The 22,012-nt window shown below is 45.9% G+C and overlaps 1 protein-coding gene across 2 annotated transcripts; it reads right to left on the reverse strand.

The window, feature by feature from the left end:
- Window positions 1-708: 708 nt before the first annotated feature.
- On the reverse strand, window positions 709-20,209 carry atosb (atos homolog b). Of its 2 annotated transcripts, none has more exons than XM_080852245.1 (11): window positions 19,863-20,209; window positions 11,912-12,083; window positions 6,866-7,046; window positions 6,523-6,674; window positions 4,745-6,069; window positions 3,633-3,691; window positions 2,727-2,826; window positions 2,097-2,255; window positions 1,876-1,944; window positions 1,395-1,603; window positions 709-1,203 (listed from the first exon to the last, which is right to left on the reverse strand). In XM_080852245.1, the coding sequence occupies exons 5-11, from the start codon at window positions 5,891-5,893 to the stop codon at window positions 1,050-1,052; spliced, it is 1,899 nt and encodes a 632-aa protein (XP_080708371.1). In that variant the 5' UTR covers window positions 5,894-6,069; window positions 6,523-6,674; window positions 6,866-7,046; window positions 11,912-12,083; window positions 19,863-20,209; the 3' UTR covers window positions 709-1,049. The 2 variants fall into 2 exon arrangements, with proteins under 2 accessions (XP_080708371.1, XP_080708372.1); XM_080852246.1 differs by lacking the exon at window positions 19,863-20,209 and adding an exon at window positions 12,702-12,769.
- Window positions 20,210-22,012: the final 1,803 nt, after the last annotated feature.

Here is a 22,012-nt window from a genome sequence, read left to right on the forward strand (position 1 = left end):
AGAATGATGGGACTCGGATGGGAGGGTCGATGTCCCACTCCCCCACCTCCAAACACGGTGGCTTCAGCTTACCCCCCCCCAGGTAATCCATGCCTGGAGGTCCTAAAGAGTCTGTTGTATGAAGGTGTACTCTGTCATTGGTGGAGCTTCGTGAGCATCGCCACGACTACGATGACTTCCCTTTCCAAGAATCAGAACCAGGGATATGGAAGTGAGTCCGAGGCTCACTCAAAGGTCCATTCACCCTTACGTCCAACTTCAGACGAGTACTTTTCTTTCTTTCTCCGTAGATGCATGGGAAGAAGTCACTGAAGCCTATCACTGCATATTTGATTGAATCCCACTGTGGCAACAACTACTGTGATTGGTCCATTATGAGGTGGGGGAGGGTGCACACAGAGTGAAGGGCAGATGCTTACTGTGTGAAGTTACGGCACTAGAGGAAAACTCGGTTTAGTCACAAGGCATGCACAAACACTGAACTCAAAAGAGTCTCTCAATGAGCGAGTGTGATATGCAATTGTTTGTGAGCATGTTTGTGTGTGTGTGTGTGCGTGTACATGAATGTGTACCTGTGATGTATATCTGTGCCTGTGTGTTTGCCTCTGCATTTATTTGTGTGTGTGTGGATATGTGTGTATGTGTGTATGTATGTGTGTGTGTATATGTATGTGTTTGTGTATATGTATGTGTGTGTGTGAGTGTGTGTGTGTGTGTATATGTATGTGTGTGTATATGTATGTGTGTGTGTGTATATGTATGTATGTATGTATATGTATGTGTGTGTGTGTGTGTGTGTGTGTGTGTGTATGTATGTGTGTGTATGTGTGTGTATATGTATGTGTGTGTGTGTGTATATGTATGTATGTATATGTATGTGTGTGTGTGTATATGTATGTATGTATATGTATGTGTGTGTGTGTGTGTGTATGTATGTGTGTATGTGTATGTATTCAGTCTTTCAAATCAACATTAGTCCTCTTTAGTCCTATTAGTCTGAGCAGTCCTTCTGTAGGGTTCCCGCCCGCACAGGGCAGTGCTGGCAAGAATCACACTCGTGGGGAGTACTTGGGGTTTCTTGGCACCTCGGTGAAAGATTTCAGCTCATAAGGAATCCCCGTGTCCACCTCAATGGATTTTCGGGAGAATAGCAGCCGGATATCATTGTGCAAGTAGATTTTCCCAGATTTGGAACTCTGGAATCTTGAGTTGGAAAAACAACAACAACAAAAAATAGATATAAGGTTCATTGCTAATCATCTACAACAAGTTATTTTGGAATTCTGTTCAAAATTCTGCCCAGCAATATGATGCAAGACCACACAGCTCCACAACACGAAATGTGTCTGCATACACACATGTGTCTGAATGTGAAGTAACTCAAAAAGATGTACCTGAGGTGTATCAAGTAGCAGAGAATCTTCTTCCTGTCCACCAGTCCTTCCTTGGCCGGGCCCGCCCTTTCTGACCCCTCTTCTTCCTGCTCTACTGGTACCAGGAAGATGCGGTGGCGCAGGAAGGTCATGTGATTGACAGGCATGTCGCCAAAGTTGTACGTCACCAGGAACATTTTCACCACAGTTTTGTTGGGATTGAATAAGGTCTGGAGGATGGAGGCATGGCATTAACACCAAAGATCAGTATAAAGAACTTAACACACACACACACAGACACACAGACACACACATACGTATATACTGTATATATCAGGGAGCTTCTAAAATCATTGCATGCTACCGTTAGCACCGTCAATTGTGTCTTGAACTCTATCACAAATGATGAGATTACTCATAGTTGAGGCATTAGTCAGGTGATTAATTCCTCTGTAGCATGATGCTTCTCATAATAATTACTGATAATAGCCACATCACTCACCACTTGTATGGTCCCTGCTTTGGGCACACTATATCCCTTTTTTCCCAGCGGCTCCAGGGAGATCACACCCTGTGACAATGACAGGTGAATGACAAATGGAACAAAGACAACCAGTTCACTCACGTGGACATAGTGTTAACTTTAAGCTCTCAAACAGGTGAAATGAGTTAACAGAACACACACACACGCACACTCACACAGACACACACACACACACTTACTAGGAAAGGTGATGGTGCGCTGTGCTCTGAGATATCGTAGTAGGTGACTTGGACTGGCAGGGTGGCGTGCTGGGGGCAGTAGGACCCACTGGCCCCTATCTCAGCAGTGAAGCCATCAATCTGCCCCGATGGGGAGAATCGCCCCTTCAGTATGGACTCCTGCTCAACCACACCGCAGGACAGAGTCAGTGTGTAAGAATGGACTCCTGCTCAACCACACCGCAGGGCAGAGTCAGTGTGTAAGTGCAACTATGGTGTTTTCACAGGCTACTTAGATGCAGTGACTTCCTAATGTGAGATACAAACTTTCTACTTTCTGTCTAGCATCAACCTAAAGGGATGTATGCAAGAGACAAAAGAGACAAGCTCGTAAAAACAATATATTTTATGTATGTAGGTATGTATACCAATGCGTGTGTGTTTGTGTGAGCACATATATTTGTGTATGAGTGTATCACTGTATTGTTGGGTTGTGTATCTGTGTGTGTGTGGGTGTGTATGTGTATGTTTGTGAGAGCACTTCTATATGGGTTGTGTATCCCTGTGTGTGTGGTTGTGTATCTCTTTGTGTGTGTGTGTGTGTGTGTGTGTGTGTGTGTGTGTGTGTGTGTGTGTGTGTGTGTCTCGTACCTCAAAGTTGCCCAGGAGGGAACGGCTGATGGAGGCAGAGGGCCAGACGGCTCGTGTCGAGTGAGAGTTGTCTGTCCGCCGGCCACTGCGTAGCTGACGCCTGGCAAGGGCAACAGGAAAGAGCGCAAACAAGATCCTCTCTTAGAAATCTCTGATAAATCTCAAGACTTTACAAGAAACCCCCAACAACCCCCACAACCATTTGCCAGTTCTACAAATCATAGTAATTAGGGCCAGATCTACTAACCTTTTGTGATGACACAAACTCAGGTTAAGTGACGGCTGCCATTTACTACAGAGACGCAACATGATGAGGAGGTGGCTAATATTTTGTAATCTTAGCCTCACTACATATGCATTTATAGGTACTTCCTTTTAGAGGCGCACAAGTGACTCGACATGCTATGCCTATGGTCCTTGTAGGAGGGGTGGGTAAACTACAAAATTAAATGTATTAAACCTGATGGTGGATCACTTGTTTGAAATTAACGCTTATGAAAACCCCTGCCTTATTACCTGGCACCAAAATCAACATCAATGACCAAAATCTAATAATAAATATGATTCCAGCAGCATCAAAGCTATTGCCTGTATTTATACAGAGCATTTCAGCAGCCTACTGTTGCTTCAGCGATGTCACAATAGGCATTCTCAGCTGAAATGTCCATTGTTCTTAAATTGCCTTTGCGTTGCCACTACCTCTCCAAAAATAAAAAATTAATCTTGTGCAAAACTGTAGTTTAAAATATCGTAGTTTAAATAAATTAAAGTGTAACCGAGTTAATTTCCATGAGGATTGTTAATATGCCACCCAATAAGCCAACCCTATAGTTTTGTCTGTAGTTGTCTCCTTTATTAGTATATTACTATATTCAGAAGAACCAGAGTAAAGAGGCAGACACTTACGATTTCAGCCTGATCCCACTTTTCAGTCTTCTTCCAGCTCGCGTACAGTCTGTGGAACCCTGCAAAACACAAGGCAAGTTGCTTTATACGTGTAACATAAATGGGATTATCCATATTAGTAGTTCATTTTATATTAGCAAAACCACTGCTTTGTAAAAGGACACAGAAACAAGCAGATAACATACACATACAATATTGCAAAACACTCCCAAAGTGAAATTAGATACAAATGATAGAGAACATGATCACATTAAAAAGTACAAAACTGTCACATTTTTCATTCTGTGGCTTTACTCACAAGTTGTGGAGGTGTGGACTCTGGGTCCCAAGCACAGCTGTAGTCCAAGCTGCCCATGGCCGCCCTGAGCTGCTCTCAGTCAGCTAGGCCTCACTACCAACTGTACCTCAGCTCCAGAGAGCATGATAAAGCTCTCCTAGCCACTGGCTCGATCTCTGTCCAAGCCTCTTACTATTCCCCTTATCTCTGCCTATCTGCTTTCACAGTCTGTCTCTCTATGTAGCTAGCTAGCTAGCTAGCTATCTAGTTATCCTTCTCTCTCTGTCTATCTCTCTCTGAGACAAGCCCTCACCTTCTCTGTACAGTTCTTTCAACCACGCATGTCCTCTCACGGTGCCTTTCCCCCTCCGTTTCCCACAGAGAAGCGAGTTGCGAGTCCAGTGTTGAAAAAGAGACACATACTGAATCAGCTCTCCGGCCATCAGCACCCTAAGTCTTTCTGGAACAGAATATGATATGTTCCAACATGCACCCAGAAAAAGCCGTGTGTTTTGTGAGGTGATGCGAAAGCACACACCTGATGAACAATGGGGCACTCAATGGGCTTTATTCTGGACTCCGCTCATTTCAGCTCAGGACAAAAAAAAAAAGGTAAAAAAAAAGGTTTGCATCACTCTTTTTCACTTTCCCTGTCCATTCATATCTCCCACTCTCTCTCTCTTTCTCTTACTGTTACACACTCACACAGGAGCTCATCTCTTCCTGATTTATGATTTAGCCAGCTTTACTTTTTGTCATTGCTTCCCCTTTCCCTGTTTTCTTTCCACCCATTGCACTCATAGAGCTGTGGAATCGCATGGCATCACACACTTACCTTATGGTTTTCGCGAGCCGAGGGCAGCAAGTGGTTCCAGAAGGGTGCGGCCTTGGCATCGGTGCCCCGGCAGGAGGCTAGGCCCAGCCCGGGTGCTAGCAGCGCCAGCCGGCTCCTCTTGGAGGTGGATGGGCCCTCATCCTCGGAGCAGGAGTCCCCCGTGTCGCTAGATGACAGCAACTTCTTCTTGGCTGGGCAGGGGGCGGAAGAGTTGGAGGAGGAAGTTCCATTGAGGAGCGCCCGGGGGTCAACGGGGGTCTTCTCTGAGGAGGGCACGCCATTGGTGGGGGGCGCCCTGTGCTCGGGTGGAGGGGAGGACTCTAGGCTGGCCCCCCACTCCAGAGCCTCGGAGAGCCTCTTGGGGCTTGAGGAGGGGAAAGTGGGGCTCGGGCTCCGTATCGTGACTGTGCAGGAGCTTCCCTGCTCGGCCAAGGTCCCGTTGCTGGAGCCGTCGCCGTGCGGTGGCGCTCCTATGGAACAGGCCGGGGCGTCACCTGCTGGTGGAGGCTCAGGGCTAAGCACCGGGGAGCCGGCACTGGCATCGCCGGACCAGAAACTGTGCGGGACCAGGGGATCTACCATAGGGGGCGATTTAGGTGAGAGCGGGGCCCAGGCGTCCGGGACCGGCCGGTCGTGGTTGTGCTGGGCAGGCCGGCGGGAGGGGGTGGGGGCATGAGTAGGGGAGAGTGGCGGCAGAGGTGGGGGTGTTTTGGCCGCGGGGCTTTCCGGGTCTTTATTACACTCGAGCAGGGAGCAGGAGTAGAAGGGCTCTGACGTGGAGCTGCATAGCACCTCCCCCTGCCTGACGTCATCGTCATCATCGTCGTCGTCCTCTTCCTCATCCTCGGCCTCGTGCAGTCGCTTGTGGGCCAGGGGGGCCACCGGCTCCTCCAGGCCCCTCTTCATCCCCACGCGAGGCGGGCGCTGCCCCTCTGGCTGCTCTGGGAAGCCCCCTCTCTGAGAGAAGATAGACAGCTGGTAGACCTTCTGCATCCGAATCTCCTCGTCCCCGAAGGGCCTGGGGACACCGCTGTGCGCTCCAAGATTGGGACCCTTGGCTGGGGTGCTGGTTGGCGGCAGGTCCCCCTCTTGTGCTGGGAGTTTAACCGTTGGCTCCTTGCGAGCCAGCTCGACGTGAATGTGACGCATGGCTCCTCGTGGCTTGAGCAGCAGGTCTAGAGAATGAACGAGAGTTCTTGGATGTGCAAAGACCCCGAGCCCGAGAAGAGCGAGTTATAGGAGCCCTGCTTTAAAGAGTGGGATCTTCGCAACGCTTCCCTATGGTTTGCACAACAGTCTCTCTACAGTGCCTGGCTGTGTGACACCTACGACAAGGACAAAGGGGATTTCAATACCATGAAGGTTAGCAACAGAATGATCTATGCCTACAATGAACAAGAGCCATGGCTATTTCTAATCATTAAATAGTTCTAATTATTTAATGTTTAATGTTCCTGTGGCTCAACCGGTAGAGCACCATGCCACCAAGATCATGGGTTTAATACCCAGGGAACACACATACTGATAGAAATGTATATTGTACTGTATTGTAAATTGCTTTGGATAAAATTGATTTATAAAATAAAGCTAACTGTAATGTAGGAGTTTCAAGTTTAAATGGTTTATCATTATTTAATATTTATATAACAACAAGAGCTAGACCCAGTACACTGTTTCTACACGAAGCCTTTAAACTTCACTTTTGTAGATTTAAAACACTAAATGACTCCTCCCCCCCCCCCCCCCAAAAGCCTCCCATGACGTTTCACCTCACCCACCTTTGTGTTGTCGTAGTCTGTGTCTGCACTCCAGGCTGCTCCACACCCGCCCTGGAGCTGTGCAGTGCCTGTGGCCCAAGCCTAACCCCTGTGCTCTTCCATCCCCAAGGCTGCCCTCCGAAGACCAACAACAGCATTCCCGGACAGACAGTCTAACAACGGAGCACAGATGAAACACTCAGTATGAACGTTATGGCTCTGAGGTAAGACACAAATAGCAGTGCCTCACCGATAATTGCCTTACATTTCAAAGGCAATTAACCTCTGCTCAGTCAGTCCCATTAAGAAAGAAGGACACACACACACACACACGTTTTAGGAGCAGGCCCAAGTCAGAACTCACCCGAGGGCAAAGTGTCAATGAGGAGGGAGGGCCTGGAGAGGCAGCGCTGGTGAACTGGTGGTCTCTGTCCTGTGGATCCTCCGGGATGGGGCCAGCGGCCTGGCACGCCCCTCCTGGGCACCTGGACGTGGGGGGCACCTCAGTGGCTGCATTGCGTCTCAGGCATTCCAGTGAGAGAAGCCTGCGGGAGAGGAGAGAAGTCAAACACGTCACATTCAGAGGTCATTCACACTCCAACTGTTTACACCAAGGCTGCCGTTTGAGTAGTGGCCTGATTAAATACGAGATGACACACGCACCAAAGGGTCCTACAAATAGAAAGTATTGAGCAATGTGCTGCCCACATACTCAACATTTTTATGCACAACCGGTCCACAGATGCCTTTATCCAAAGAGATGCATGTAACACTGCTGTCCAGTGCTTTTCATCGTCCAGCTCTGAGCAACTGCTAGGACAGCTACACTGCTGGAGCCAATAAACTGACCAGCTGATGAAATCAAGATCTGAAGAGCTCCCTGTTCTCTGATCCAAGTTGATCAGATCAATGACAGTCAACAACCAAACCACTAAAGATTAGTCACCGATGTGATTCAAAAGTATATATTTAAATGTGGACACATCTAGGACAAAGCTGCCTTAGGCCTCTATTTAGATGGGATCAGCTGAGCATCCAATCAGTTTAGCAGACAAGAGCTAAATTGACACCATGTGACTGAAAATGGCTGACAAACATCAGTGTCTCTGTGACCAAAACATGACCTGATCCGAGACTAGAGGTCATAAGAAAGACAAAATACAACAGAGTCTTTGTAAAGCCTTAGAGAGTCTTGGAGCGAGCATTGGACAAGATGGAGAACACTGCCACAACAAAGTGATGTAAGAATGAATCAAAAATGAAGGCACTTTTCCAAGCTGAGTTACAATCCACACTGAACAAACAGTATGTCCACACACAGTACACATGCACATGTACCTATGTATAGGAAAACAAAGGTTCTAATGGTATAGCTATGCATTTAGGTTCCCTTCGTGACAAGTGCAGCACAGTAATGTTGCTTCAGCAGATGACACATATCTGGCAACTTCCCTGAAATTCAGTTACGTCATCACAGGCAGTCATTTCCAGATTATGTGTCACAGTCTGTCGTCACCCAAACTGCAACAGCTACCAAGAATTGCCCGTGCAATTCCATATTGGCACACTGTTACGAAAGAAATATATTTCTCCATGTCAGCTGTCTGAGCGAGGGAGACCTATGTGGGAGCTATGTAGAACAAAGAACTCAGGGAGACTTTATGGTCCGCCTGAGGAGACATTGAACTGGTTGAATGAGGGCCTATCTACAGAGATAGACCTGTGGGGCAGGTTGAGTGGTTGAGATGGCTAACTTTGGCTCTGCATCATGTGTGACATCACTGAGTCACACTGCTGTCCAGCTGTTACGAAGTGGGTCATCTTCACAGTCCCAGAATACACAGCTGACCAAGTTATGTCACGGTCAAAACAGTTCAGGGGCAATACGAGTGTGGGGGATTAGAATAGGCACACACACACACACACACACACACACACACACACACACACACACACACACACACAAATCTCTGAGTCAATAACTAATCAATAATAATGCCTGTTTGTGCCTGTCTGTGTATGTTTGTATGTGTGAGCTATGAAGATAAAACAAAAGCAAGCCACTAATTTGAAAATATGAATATTACAGGCTTTTATCGAGTAAACTGCACAAAATTGAACATACATTATGTCTATCATCAAGCTATGCATATGGTCTACATTCTTTTTCCGATTACTTTAGCCAGTGATGCATTCCTCTGTTGTCGTGTAAAGGTGCAGTGTGTTTGTATGTATGAGCTAAACAAAGAACAAACACAGACACACACACAGACACAGACACACACACACACACACACACACACACACATATTACACTGTATTTACACACAGTCTCCGAGCTTCCAAGCAGGCGAGGCAGATGGGGTCCCTAGAGTCTGTACGCACCCACAAGGTGGGGGAAGGGGCAGGGCAGAGGATGGTTATTTATAGTCACTTTGGTGGCACACACTAATGAGGCAGATCCCACAGCACATCCCCAACCTGTTTCTGCAATACAGCTCACCTGAGCTCCCTGCACTGCACTGGGGCGCGCAACTCCTTTTGGGAACCGCTTGTATCCCTGGCGTGTGACGTCCCTCAAACGAACAAAGAAAGGTGGAGAGACGGCAGACTTCTTGTCTTGCGAGAAAAAAAATCCTGATTTGACTTGCCTGATTTGGCTTCATCAGAGCTTGATGAGACTTATTCAAACCTACTTGAACAGGAAATTATGCCAGTGACACAGGCGGGAGCTTTTGATTTCAGAGAAGGGTCTCTGATTTCACAGAAGCTCTGGCTAGCCTGACATCTTTCCACTTCAAGGCTGCCAGTTAGGACCCTTAAGGCCGAAATATGCTTCTCCGACTGCGTTACACAGTTGCTACAATGGACTCGTGAACCTTTTACTGTTCTCCGACAGTTGGGGGGTGTTGCAAAGCAATTCACTGCCAGAACAGTAGGGGCAGAACGGTTTTTTTTTGGGGGGGGGGGGGGGGGGGGCCCTCAAGTCCAGGTGACTACTTCATAAATCTGACTGAGAGACTGCCAAGAGTGTGCAAAGCTGTCATCAAAGCGAAAGGTGGTTATTTTGAAGAATCTGAAATATAAAACATACTCTGGTTTGTTTAACACTTTTTTCTACATATACATAATTCCATATGTGTTCTTTCATAGTTTGAATGTCTTCAGTACTTATTTAACGTTGTAGGAAATACTAATAAAATAAAGAAAAAACATTAAATGAGGTGTGTCCGAACTTAAGTAAGCTGTCAGGGGAGGCATTCCTTGTGATTTTGCACTGATTGCACAGTAACATGCAAGGAAGCAGGAGGGGTGGGGAATGGAGGGGTGGGGAATGGAGGGGGGAGGGGTCATGATGCCTTGTTTTCAATCATGCAGCTCTCTTTCAGTGGGGTCATGCGCTTGGCTCCGCTCTAAATTAAACCCCAGGGCTAGCCTCCTCACCCAGGCAGCACTGCAGATGGTGGCCATGGGGGCAGGTCACTTGTTGCGGGAGAAGGCGAGAGAGGGCGTTCTGAGCTGGAGTATGGCAAAAACGTAAAAGTATTGCCGTGGCTTCCTTCCACACAACAAAGTGTTTTCGGGGTCTGAAAACGCATTATGTTTCAGAGTAGAGTTTTGAGAACCCAACCTTTATGTCGCCGTGTGTACAAGTCAATGTAGAGCTTTCTGAAAACGGTGACAACATAGCCCCAACTTTATCCAATCACCTTTCATTCTCATCGAAGGCTAAGAATACGCCCTCCAAAGCCTGCACCACGTCTTCAGTGGCAATGAATAGAAAATCTATTTTTGATTGTCAGACACAGCATGGTTGTCAGCCAATTTGTTCTATTTCTATGAAGAGGCGGCAAACTATCAGAAACATCAGTTGTCAAAAGCTTTTCTGGGTTTGTTTGATATAAAGTGACGCTAAAGGCTGGCAACTTGTATGTTTACTTCTCTGGGGAAATTCTGTGTCCCAAAACCATGTTTTGCTGATTCTGAAAACGATTTATAGGCTTTATCTCATCTAGTAGTGTCTTTGCCTTTATAGTAATCTTGTTTAGTTGTAGAATATAACTTGAAGCATAGATTATGCAGGAAATGTGATTTTAAAATGACCTAGCTAGCAACAGCGGTTTCACTCTCCTTTGCGTTTATGTGTGGCCACTGGTCAACTCTCAAAACATTGTCATGTTCATGCAAAGCTGGAAAAACATAATTTTCAAAACACTCTTTTGTCATGTGGACGACATCTTTGTGTTCAGTGTTATGACAGGAAGTTAATTGTCCAGTGCCAGTGAACAAATGAAGGATACCAACACACACACGGCAGGATAAATGTGCAACTGTAAACCTGAGAACACACTGTTGACTAGAGATTGTGAGGGTGTTAAATTCAGAAACATTAGCTGTGTTGCCATACTTATAGGGTCAAGGATTGTTTCTGCAAAAAAAATATTCCATCTGCTGTTTTAAACCTGTGTACTCTTACAAACACATCCATTCAGGCAAGTTCACCTCAAACACAAGTGGCAAAGAGCATGCTCACGTGCACACAAAACATACAGAGACTCAACTTATTCACCCGAGGCAAAGTACACGAGTGATAAAAGACATTGTGAGATAACATTAAAAGTCACCTTAATCCCAAGAGAGCCTTACACTGAACCCCACCCAGCCTACTCATGCTGCCGAACAGGAGGCTTGTGAGATAACACTCCTGCCTGCCTGCCTGCCTGCCTGCCTGCCTGCCTGACTGCCTGCCTGACTGCCTGCCTGCCTGCCTGCCTGCCTGCCTGCCTGCCTGCCTGCCTGCCTGCCTGCCTGCCTGCCTGCCTGCCTGCCTGCCTGCCTGTCTGTCTGCCTGCCTGCCTGCCTGCCTGCCTGCCTGCCTGCCTGCCTGTCTGTCTGCCTGTCTGCCTGACTGACCGACCGACTGACTGAATGACCTGTGCCTGAGCCCGAGCCTGAGCCCATGCCTGAGCCTGTGCGTTTGATAACAAAGCCAGAGTTTAAAGGGCTTCTTAGCTCAGGATTTCCTGTCTTATTTCACACACTCTCATGTGAGTTTCACACCCAAATAAACACTAATGCATCTGAGAGGGGATAACCAGACAACCACCAGAGCTGTCAAATTAAGTCATGTTAAGTGGAGAGAGTGTTATTTCCGAGATATTTTGTGGGACATTAGTTTTCTGGCAGACAGGAAAAGTAGAAGAGTAAAGAGAAAATGTTTAAGCAGGAATTAGCTCTGATTGCATTTCAAACCACTGCAACCAATGGGCTTGGAAAATACATAAAAGGTGTATTTATTAATTAATATGTTTCTCTCTCTTTTTCGTGCTCACACACACACACAATCAGAGAAACACAAAGATATACATAATCACTAAGCATATGAATATACCACAAGTGTATGACTTACCCTCCCAAAAAGCCTTCAGAGCCCTCCTTGCACTGGCGTGTCTGCCTCTTGTCTTCGTATGCTCTTGTTATTCTGGTCTAGGCTCTGCGAGGCTTGAAGACTCTTGCAGGCAGTTGCATGTAGCAGGTTGCTCTTTCCGTCTTTCTGTCTGCTTCCTCCCCCCGAGAGCTCACTGAAGAGAGAGAATAGAGAGAGAGAGAGAGAGAGAGGAATAGAGAGAGAGAGAGAGGGAGAGAGAGAGAGAGAGAGAAATAAGAGAGACAATCCTCTGTTTAAAAAAGGGCTCTTGCTCAACTACATTCACAAGGCCTGACTGATTGGGCTGTTTATACTGTGGCAGCCCTCTTTCAGCTATTCTGGTATGCCCAACTCTGAAGCTCTCACTCTCTCCCTCTTCCTCACTCTCTCTCTAGCTCTCACTCTCTCCTCAGCCCTCCCCTCCCTCGCTTTCTCAAATCACTTACACACACACTCGTGCGCACACACTGAAACGGTCTCTCCCTCTCTGTCCCTCTTTGGCACTTACCCACAAACTCTGTCACCCCCCCCCCCCCCCCCCCCCCCCCACACACACACACACAAAAACTGTCTGCAGCCCTCTTGCGCTCCCCCCCCCCCCCCCAGCCCTCCGTCTTTACCCCCAAATAACTTGAACACAATGAAAGCAGTTCCCGCTGCCTTCTTACACCCCCACCCCTCTCCCACTCTAAGCGCTCTTGCCCCCTCCATCAGCCTCTCTCTCTCTCGTTCTATCACTCTCTCACGCTCTCTCTCCCCACCACTCTCTCACTCTCTGTGTTGCCTTTTCAGCTCATTTCCTCCCAGCTGATACATCCAGGCGTGCTCGACTGCTCAGTCAGCACAGAACGCATATAGAGAGCCGAGCACAGGGGGAGGGGAAAGCGAGAGAAGCAAGATATTCCTCAGGACCCATTGGACAGGGGGCGTGGTATTGGACACAGTGGCGATCGCCCCCATTGGCTGGCCACCTCGGGGGAAAGTCTCCTCTCCGCCCACCTGCTCGGCCTGTTCCACAGCAGTACAGATAGTAACACCAGCACTAGACTCCAAACCCCTCAAAATAGCTCATAAATGGGAATCAATTCCAACAGATATGCATGTATGTAAATGAAAAACGGAAATAATGTAGCGGCATGTGTGTTTTTGTGCTTCTGTGCCCTCCAACATGCCCTGGCCAAGCCGAGGCAAGAACAGGAACAAGCTTGGCTTAGCATTCCACAAAAGACGCTGCCTAGCTCCTGGGAGATGCAAATGATCAACGTCACTCTTTGTAATCCTCCCACCAACAACCCTGGAGCCACTGCTCTTGCTGAGGGCAAACTCTCTCACACACACACAGAGCGGAATCAGCGCACGTGTACTTATGCCGGCTGAGCAGATAGTAGACACTGTACACAGCTGAGAGGCGATGTGATGTAAGCACTTTGGTGCAAACGTTATCAGCACAGGGACAGAGGCTCAGACTTCTGGAAACGCACAGTATGTGTGCTGGTGTGTGTGTGTGTGTGTGTGTGTGTGTGTGTGTGTGTGTGTGTGTGTGTGTGAGAAAGAGAGAGAAACAGAGTGTGTGTGTGTGTGTGTGTGAGTGTTAGAGTGTGTGTGTGTGCGTGTGTGTGTGTGTGTGTGTGTGTGTATGTATAATGTGGTGTGAGGTATGTGAACAATGGCCAGGGCTAGTTAAGTTAAGACTTGTACCCTGTATGAGGTGAGCTAGGTTAAAATGCTCTCTCATGTGATCAACCAGTCCAACATATGAGAGTTAGCTGGTATCACTGTTAGTAAAACTGATGACATGAATGTTGCAGTTTAAAAGGTTACCAAACCAGACACTTCATAGCAGTCCATTTACTAGACTATGCTGCTGACTTGTAGAATGCTTGTCAGACAAGAATTGAGTCTTCAGAAACAGCTGTGGCATCAGAGTAGGTAACAAACACAGCATGAACTACTTTACAATCATCTAATTAATTGATTGTGTCCTCTATTAATTAGGTATTCTCTTAGACAGAAGCTGAATCAGAGCAGCCATATGTCTCTATGGGTGGGGAGAATGCTGCCTTTGTTGGATTCATGCCTTTGCCACAAAATGTTTCTCTTGGTCTCTGCGTGTGTGAGTGTGTGTGTGTGTGCGTGTGTGCATGTGTGCGTGTGTGTGTGTGTGCATGTGTGCGTGTGTGTGTGTATGCTTGAATGACAAACAGGGAGGGGGGGGGGGGTGCAAAAAGTTTTGCTTTTGGTGTCTTTTCAACATTTGTTGCATTTCAAATCTACATATCCTTACAGCGTTACAGAGAGTCAATGCACTGGTCTTTATGCCTTGTATATTGCTAGCGGGTGCCAACCTTCTATTGAAAACATTCCTCCGTGCAGTCAAAAAGCACTTCCCCTTTAAAGAGCTCACCAGGCACGTCTATATAAGGAATAACGGGGGTGTGGCCGCATTCTAAACTGGCTTTCCTAGTCCTGCCTCCATCTATGGGTGCATGAAACACTGCTGTGAAGAAACAACACAGCTGGTTTGTTCACACATTTAGGCCTTTAGGCCTACACACAGCCCAAAAGAAGAAGAAACCTTTCACATAACTCACTCATTCATGACACCAGAGGAGTCATGACCAAAACCAAAAAGGTCAGTTTTGAGCAAATGCTCCTTTGTCAATAAGGCTGGATTCCTCTGGGAGGTTGTCATAAGAGGGACACGCAGAGCCACAGCCCAAACCTCCTGTTAAACAAGGAGGATCCAAAGGTATGCTGCCTGAGGCATTTCAGAGCAATTCTATCACTCAGAGAGGGGGGGGGGGGGGGGGGGGGGGGGGAGAGAGAGAGAGAGAGAGAAATCCAATCCCAAGGTTGGGGTGTGAGTTCGTGTTGTTCCGTTCAGCTCAGCTCTGTACAGTCTGGATGGAGACTTGGTGACAGTGCCTGCCAGCAGTGGGCAGTGGAATGCTCTGGAAGAACATGTGCCCTATTCACAGAACCCCGCGCTGCAGTTCACACAGGAGGCGCCCCACCACAAGCTCTGCCTCCCTTTCACTTGTCTCTATTCATCCTTAATACATACGGATTTCGGGGGATCATTGTGCCAGACATGCTTTCCACCGAGTGACTTTGTGCTCGGCTGCATACAAGTGGGTTGGCAAATATGTGCAGGGAAGGCAAGGCAGGGCAGGGCAGTTCCAACTCATGCATGCCTATTTGAATGCCTTTTTTCATTGGAACATGGTGTCAGTTTGAAGGCTCAGATGACTCAGAGCTGATCTCCTATTAACCTTTTGAAGAACACATGAGAATGGGAAGCCTACCTCCCAGAGAGAGAGAGAGAGAGAGAGAGAGAGAGAGAGAGAGAGAGAGAGAGAGAGAGAAAGAGAGAGAGAGAGAGAGAGAAAGAGAGAGAGAGAGATACACCAATCCAAGGGCATTCAGATGCTTCATTTGTCAGTGTCGGGCAGAGCGAGGAATCTACAGGGATTGACCATCCTTAATCTCCTATGGGCATGAATCACTTTGCTCCACATATTATGCATTATGGTTTAACCTATACGAATGTGTGAGTTCCAAATCTGTAATGGACAAAGTACGAGAGCAAGCTATGAGTGAAATCACAAAAGACACTCTCATACTTGATTGCTATATGAAATGTAAAACAAATATCTGAAAATAACCAGCCTTATGTATATTTCACATAACCCACATGCTGACTAGCACACACAAGTGTTCACACAACTGGCACACGTACAGTACAGACAAATACAGTACTGTATGTTCAGCCACCTGGACACACACACACACACACAAACACACACACACACACACACACACACACACACACACACTTAACCCAAGGACTCAGCCTTGAGGCTTATCCTAGCTGGGGGAGGAGACAGAAGGCTAACTGATGAAGGGTAGATGGGGGAACTGGGCTGGGCTGGGCGGAGGCTGTACTTTGCTATGCTAGAGTCCCACACTGATGGACTTACACAGGAAGAGGTGTCGAAGAAAAGCTAGGAGTGACAGTGGGGGGGGGGGGGGGGGGGGGGACACATGCGTCCAATTTCCGATTTCAGTCCGATTTAAATTGGATATTGGACACATGTGACTCCCCAGAACTAGATTCATTGTGTCCAGCTTGAGTCCGACTGGACTCCGATGTAAACCCCTGGACACACGATTCGATTCCGCTGGGAATTGGACTGGGCGCGCATGTGTCTCTCGAAACTAGATTGAAATTGGACAACAACAACTTTTGCACGTGCTTGAGATCGTGCCCACAGACATATACATGCATCATATATGTCTATGATATGAGAATCGCTGCTAGACGCTCAGTTCTTGTGCTCCCTCTCATTCACGTTGAAATACTGAAAGCGAAACTGAAATAAATATAATGTATAAACTGCAACGCAACTGTTTGGGACAGAATGCGCTAATTCAGTGAACAAATATTTTCATATTACTTTTTCACCAGTTGTTAGTCATGTAATCCTTTCATATCGATGTGAATCAATCAATACTAATACAAATTTAACTGTGGTGTGTTTTTGTTTCATTTCACAACGTATTTACTGTATAATCAACGGTAGCAGATGTAAACATTCCGCATTTGATTTGAACTGACACGGCCAAGAACTAGTTGTGTCACTGCCATGTGCTTAGAGATAGAGCAGTTAACCCCCCATGGAGACCCCATGGAGAGAATTGAATGGGATCGAAGTGCTGCCATCATGTGCCCGCACTGACAGCCATTTCGCATTCTGTGAGACAAGCGAAGACAAGAGAAACCACCACACACACACACACACACACACACACACACACACACACACACACACACACACACACACACACACACACACACACACACACACACACACACACACACACACACACACACACACACTATTGGTAGTAACACACAAGAACACTGAACCACAATGCACACACATGTAATTACACCTTCCAGCCAACTGACAGCAAAAAAAAGCTGTTCAATAAATTCAACGCACTAAACCATTTAAAACCACAACCAACATGGATTCTGTGTGAGTGCCAATCAAAGCAGACAAAGTCTACAGTTCGACAGCGAAAACATGCAACTCGCTCTAACATCACTCATCAAAGCTCTTATATTTAATAACACAAAACAGTAGGCCTAGGTGTTTGCGTGGGACACCACAATGCTGTCTGATTCACTCGAGCCAGCCTATGTCTTCATCGACCTTTACGCCATAGCACGCCAACAGTCCTCCAGCATGCCTGGTTTAGATAGAGAGAGAGACACATGGAGAGAGAGAGAGAGAGAGAGAGAGAGAGACAGAGAGAGAGAGAGAGAGCTGTTTGTACTCCACACATGGATCAGCTGGCTTGGCATGGATTCGCCGCTGCTTCCAGCCCCGCTGTGGTTTATGTTCGTTAGCAGAGGCACGCAGAGGCTGCAGCCAAAAGTCAGCCATTTGATTGTATGAGTGATTCAGGGGAGGCTCAGCCTCTCTCTCACAGACACATATTACACCAGTGCACCGGTAGAGGAGAGGATAGGAGAGGAGAAGAGAGGAGGGGTATGGGCAAAAAGAAAAAGGGAGGGGCATACAAAGACAGACAAGAGACTCTCTCAGTGTCTCACACACAAAACCACACAGGCAGGGAGGAGAGAAAGAGGAAGCCAAATGCATGTCAGTCCTCTTCTTTGTTGATTTAAAATGAAATGGTTTCCGACCAAATTCCGTTAGCATTTGCTGCTTGCAAGGTCAGCCCATCTCATTTGAGCAAATCCACTGAGCTTTCTCAAGATAAAAACGAAATGCCCCCCACCTCACTGCCCTTTGAATTCTCCCCTACCTTAAAGCCTGGCCATGGATTAGGTCAGTGCTGGTATGCCTTGGGTAAGGAGAGTCTTTGAAAGCCCGCTGCTTGGTACAACTGCTTGAGTGACTCTGAGGCAGAATAATGCATTGCCACATGGCTGTGAATGCTAGGACCCCCAGTGGACCCTCAGTGTGCGTCTGAGGCACAGACTGTCTGAGTCTGCTTCATCTCCAACAGCATAAAAGGTCTCACGGAGACGAGAGCGTCTCAGAAGTTGTCAGACCCTTGACCCTAGTCAATTCTGTGGGCTGTTTGAATATCCATAACGAGGAGGAAAATCTAATAGCTCAGCGCTTCCCCTTCCGAAAATGACTTTAGGGCTTTGCATGCAATGAGGCTGTAGCATTATCTACGTCAATGAGATTAAATGCAGATTAAACATCCTAAATGATATCTTATCTATTTTGGCTTTAATATACCACTGCCTCATGATCGTGTATATGTAAGTTATATAGTTAACATGTAAAGGTCCTAACCATTGAGACCTGCCCCAGCAGCTGATCAATGGAATGTGCCCAGTGCACCCTTCAGCTATGGCCAGTCCTGGTATGTTTGGCAAAGATTAGAGAAAAACAGAGAACAGTTAAGTGTCTGAGGGTCACACTTATCCAGCCAAGACAGATTGGGTACATTCAAGGTACATAGTGTTACTGACTGAACTCTGCTCAGGTGAAAAAAGATTATAGAGGACTCACTTGCCTCATATCACCATTAGACTGAATTCGTATTCTCAATGCAGGACAGCAATACAGGTTGTTATCAGACAAAGATAACAACAGGTATTGAGACGCAATAACCTGCCTCTCAACAAAAGGGGGGGGGGGGGGGGGGGGGGGGCAGTGTTTCAGTGATTGAATCACTGATTTAAAAAGATAAGGCAACCTCATTTCCCCTTATTGAAAACAACACACATTTTTGTGAGGCTATTTAAAAGGTTAACGGGAAGCAACAACAAGTCATTTTCTACTAATACACAGATTCAGTCAACCAACGTAAATGCCCTTTGTGGTGGATTATTCAAGAGGAGAAGCAAATGATGTATGAGGCCGCGTCATGATAGGCTATAGATACAGAAAAAAAGGTCTCCTCTTTTTCAGGACAATGGGAGAGGCTTTGTAGCTTTGACTAGGAATGCCTGTCGTTCCATATGCATGGGGTGTTCTGGACATCTAAGAACCAGCACGCCCACTTCAGTGACGGGCAGATCTCTTCACGCACAAAGCAAATACATGTTGGAGATGACTCTGGATATGGCCCAGTGATCACTCCTTATCCTAATTTTGTAACGTTGTGTAAAATTCAACAAGCAAATACTGATATGGGCATTAGAATTAACTTAAGGACAACAGCTCTACAGTCTAGTTAAATCCCTGCTCAATTGAGTACTGCACAAGGTTACGGCGACCAGCGTGCATGCCCTTTAATGAGAAGACGTTGGCATAAGGATTGATTCATATTTCTCCATGTCACACTGCACTACAATATTCCGTGCAAACACACAAACAAAATTGCATGCTATTTTTTTGTGTAAGGTTACACCGGTGTTGCAGGAATGTGGAATATAATCACAGACAAAGCGAAGAAACGCCCCTGCGTCTGAATAGAGTGAAGGCTACAGTCTTTACAAGTAAAGCCCGTTGAGGGGAATATATTGTAGCCTAACCTATTGCAGATATGGTGTCCACGTCGGCCTGTCATTGTTTCAGGAGAAAAAAAAAGATGTTTGCTAGCTTTATACTTCATCCATTTCAACTAAGAAACCATTATCAACACATTAACATAACATCACGGCCAACGGTTAAACATTGGAAATCCAAGGTGGTTGCTTGACAATGTACAGATTAACGTTAGGTATCTGGATCCTATGTAGCTGATCTCATGTAGGCTATAGTCTTCTTAATGTGACAATGTTTGGTTTGTATTGCGAAATATGTTGTTACTTTGCGACAAAGTAGGCTAGGCTACTGCAGTCTCAATCACTGTTTGGGCTAGCCAGTAAAGGGCAGCCCATATTAAGAGATGAAACAATAAAAAAACATTAACGCTAACGGTAATTAAAGCGACTTACCGGGTTTTTAGACGAACACTCAATTCGCTAGGCCAATGAATGGGTTAAATCAGCAAACGGAACTGAATTCCCATCGCCTTTGTAGCAAGAGTTTGCCCTTATATTTGTGTTCTGGTCGGTGCCTCCTCGATCGAATACACAACTGAACTGAACTGAACTGAACTGAACTGTCAGTATTTAAATTCCAACAAGCTTAGGGATAACAACAATGTATCGTCAGCGTTAGAAGTAGTTGGGTTGACGCCTGAAATATTCGGAAATAACGATGACGGCAAACAGTGGTGTAGAGATTCTGTTCTTCTGTTAATGTCACCCTCGACAGCTCGAGAAGCTAGTCCCTTTGGTATTTTTTCTGTTCCTCTGAGTCCTCGCCCTATGAAAATTATGCTATCTCTTTAAAAAACTATGCTTCCGGGGTCTACTGAAAAATGCATAGAAGGCGGGTCTAGCGTACAGCTGGAAGTCTGTTATCTATCTGATTCGTTCGCCTGGATCGAAACATCCAATAGAATAATCGTGTAAATGCCTTATTTGGATATATTAGAATGGCGTAAATATATTCTGACGTAAAGCCATTTCATTGGTTTTCTTTTATGGAGGCGTTTCACTGAACACGCCCAGTACACGTGCTATTTGTCCCAGTCTCAATTTGAGCAGAGAGGAAGGCCTGCGAGAGGAAGTCTTCAGAGCCAGATAGAGCGAAGCTTGAATAGTGGCGAGCAGATGATTTTCCGTTTCAAGTTAGCACAGTTAGTTACTGTTTATTGTGACGAAGACATTTGTTTGACAAATGTTTCATTTAGAAAAAAAAACCCCATTACAGTGGGGTTTCTATTCCTAAGAACAGTGTGTCATCCAAAAATGTTACAGTAGGGCTACAACATCCTATGTTGTGATCTACTGATCCTGCAAGGCACGTTTGATGTTGCTTGACATGCATCTAAAAATATTCATCCCAAAGTGTTATACATAGGCTATATCCACCCCAGACCAAGGGAAGTAGCTTAAGAATGTTCTCTCTCTGGGTGTTGTTTAAAGAGGTTTCAAATGTTTGTCATTACCTTGTCCTTGTTGGTCATGAGATGTTGTCAGAAGACGTTAACGTCATGTATAATAATCAGGTTAGTATGCCGTTGTAAAACAACTGTGAATATTGATTTGAGTTTTTAAGTAGACAGCTAAGATAACTTAATCTTCAAGAATCTATGACCTGGGCCAATAGCTGAACTGCAGGTGTAGGACAATGCATAGATTAATAAATAACTATGCAGTAACTATGATTATCAAGCCTTGCTGACATAGTCAAGTATTCTACATTTCCTAATTAATTCAGTCTACCCAGGACTAGAACTGAGTCATATTTTAAAATCAACACATTTTAGATTTACTGGACAACTGTTTAGTTCTTAGGACATCATTTATTTTTACTCAATATGAAGACAACCACTCTTGGTATTTTAGGTATGTATGGCACGGCAAGGTTTTTTCAGATTATCTCTTAAACTACCAATGGTTTATGTGGAATCAGGAACCAGATCTCAGTCACAGCATAAAATAATGCTAGTCAAAGAACCAGGACAAAACTTAATGAAGTACATGGCTCTTTGAAATGTTCAGTTTAGATTATTGTTAAATTCAGATTACTTAGTTATTACCTATTATGTTATCTGTGTGAAGAAATATTACTGTAAGGATAAACGGTGTTATGAAAGCATCATTTATACATAAAACAAACATTCTACAAAGCTTTGTAGTAATACTGTAGCGTGCAGGGGGATAGCGCACTTACGTGTCCAATGAGACTGTTGATTCCTTGCATGCATCGGACATGCATTTTTGTTGTTGTTCTGAAATAATGTGTGTTTGCCTTCCCTTTTGTGGCTGGTATTAATGTGTGTAATTCTGTGAGTGTGTTTTATGCTGTTTAATGCCTGTGTAGTGCAATGTTGTAGTTACTGTGACCAATGACAGTGTCGTAACCATGTCAAAGCATAGAAGAGCTGCCTTCTATTTAGTCTGTGGGTATTTGGCAGTCCCCGGGGTAGTGCCGTGTATGGGGCATGGGACTTGCCTTTAAACCTGAAACCTGTGTTTGCCTCCATTCTTCTGGGTGAGCTCTCCACAGCACTTTGGTGGAGCAGAAAGGGGTT

The sequence above is a fragment of the Sprattus sprattus genome, assembly GCF_963457725.1.
Source record: "Sprattus sprattus genome assembly, chromosome: 15".
Taxonomy (NCBI): domain Eukaryota; kingdom Metazoa; phylum Chordata; class Actinopteri; order Clupeiformes; family Clupeidae; genus Sprattus; species Sprattus sprattus.

What these genes read in the sequence shown, in the direction of transcription:
- atosb (XM_080852245.1), bottom strand. Translation starts at nt 5,893, where the DNA reads ATGCGTCACATTCACGTCGAGCTGGCTCGCAAGGAGCCAACGGTTAAA. An exon ending in GCGCACCATCACCTTTCCTA is followed by an intron (nt 1,945 to 2,096) that starts GTAAGTGTGTGT and finishes TCATTGTCACAG; the next exon opens with GGTGTGATCTCCCTGGAGCC. An exon ending in AAGCAGGGACCATACAAGTG is followed by an intron (nt 1,604 to 1,875) that starts GTGAGTGATGTG and finishes TCCATCCTCCAG; the next exon opens with ACCTTATTCAATCCCAACAA.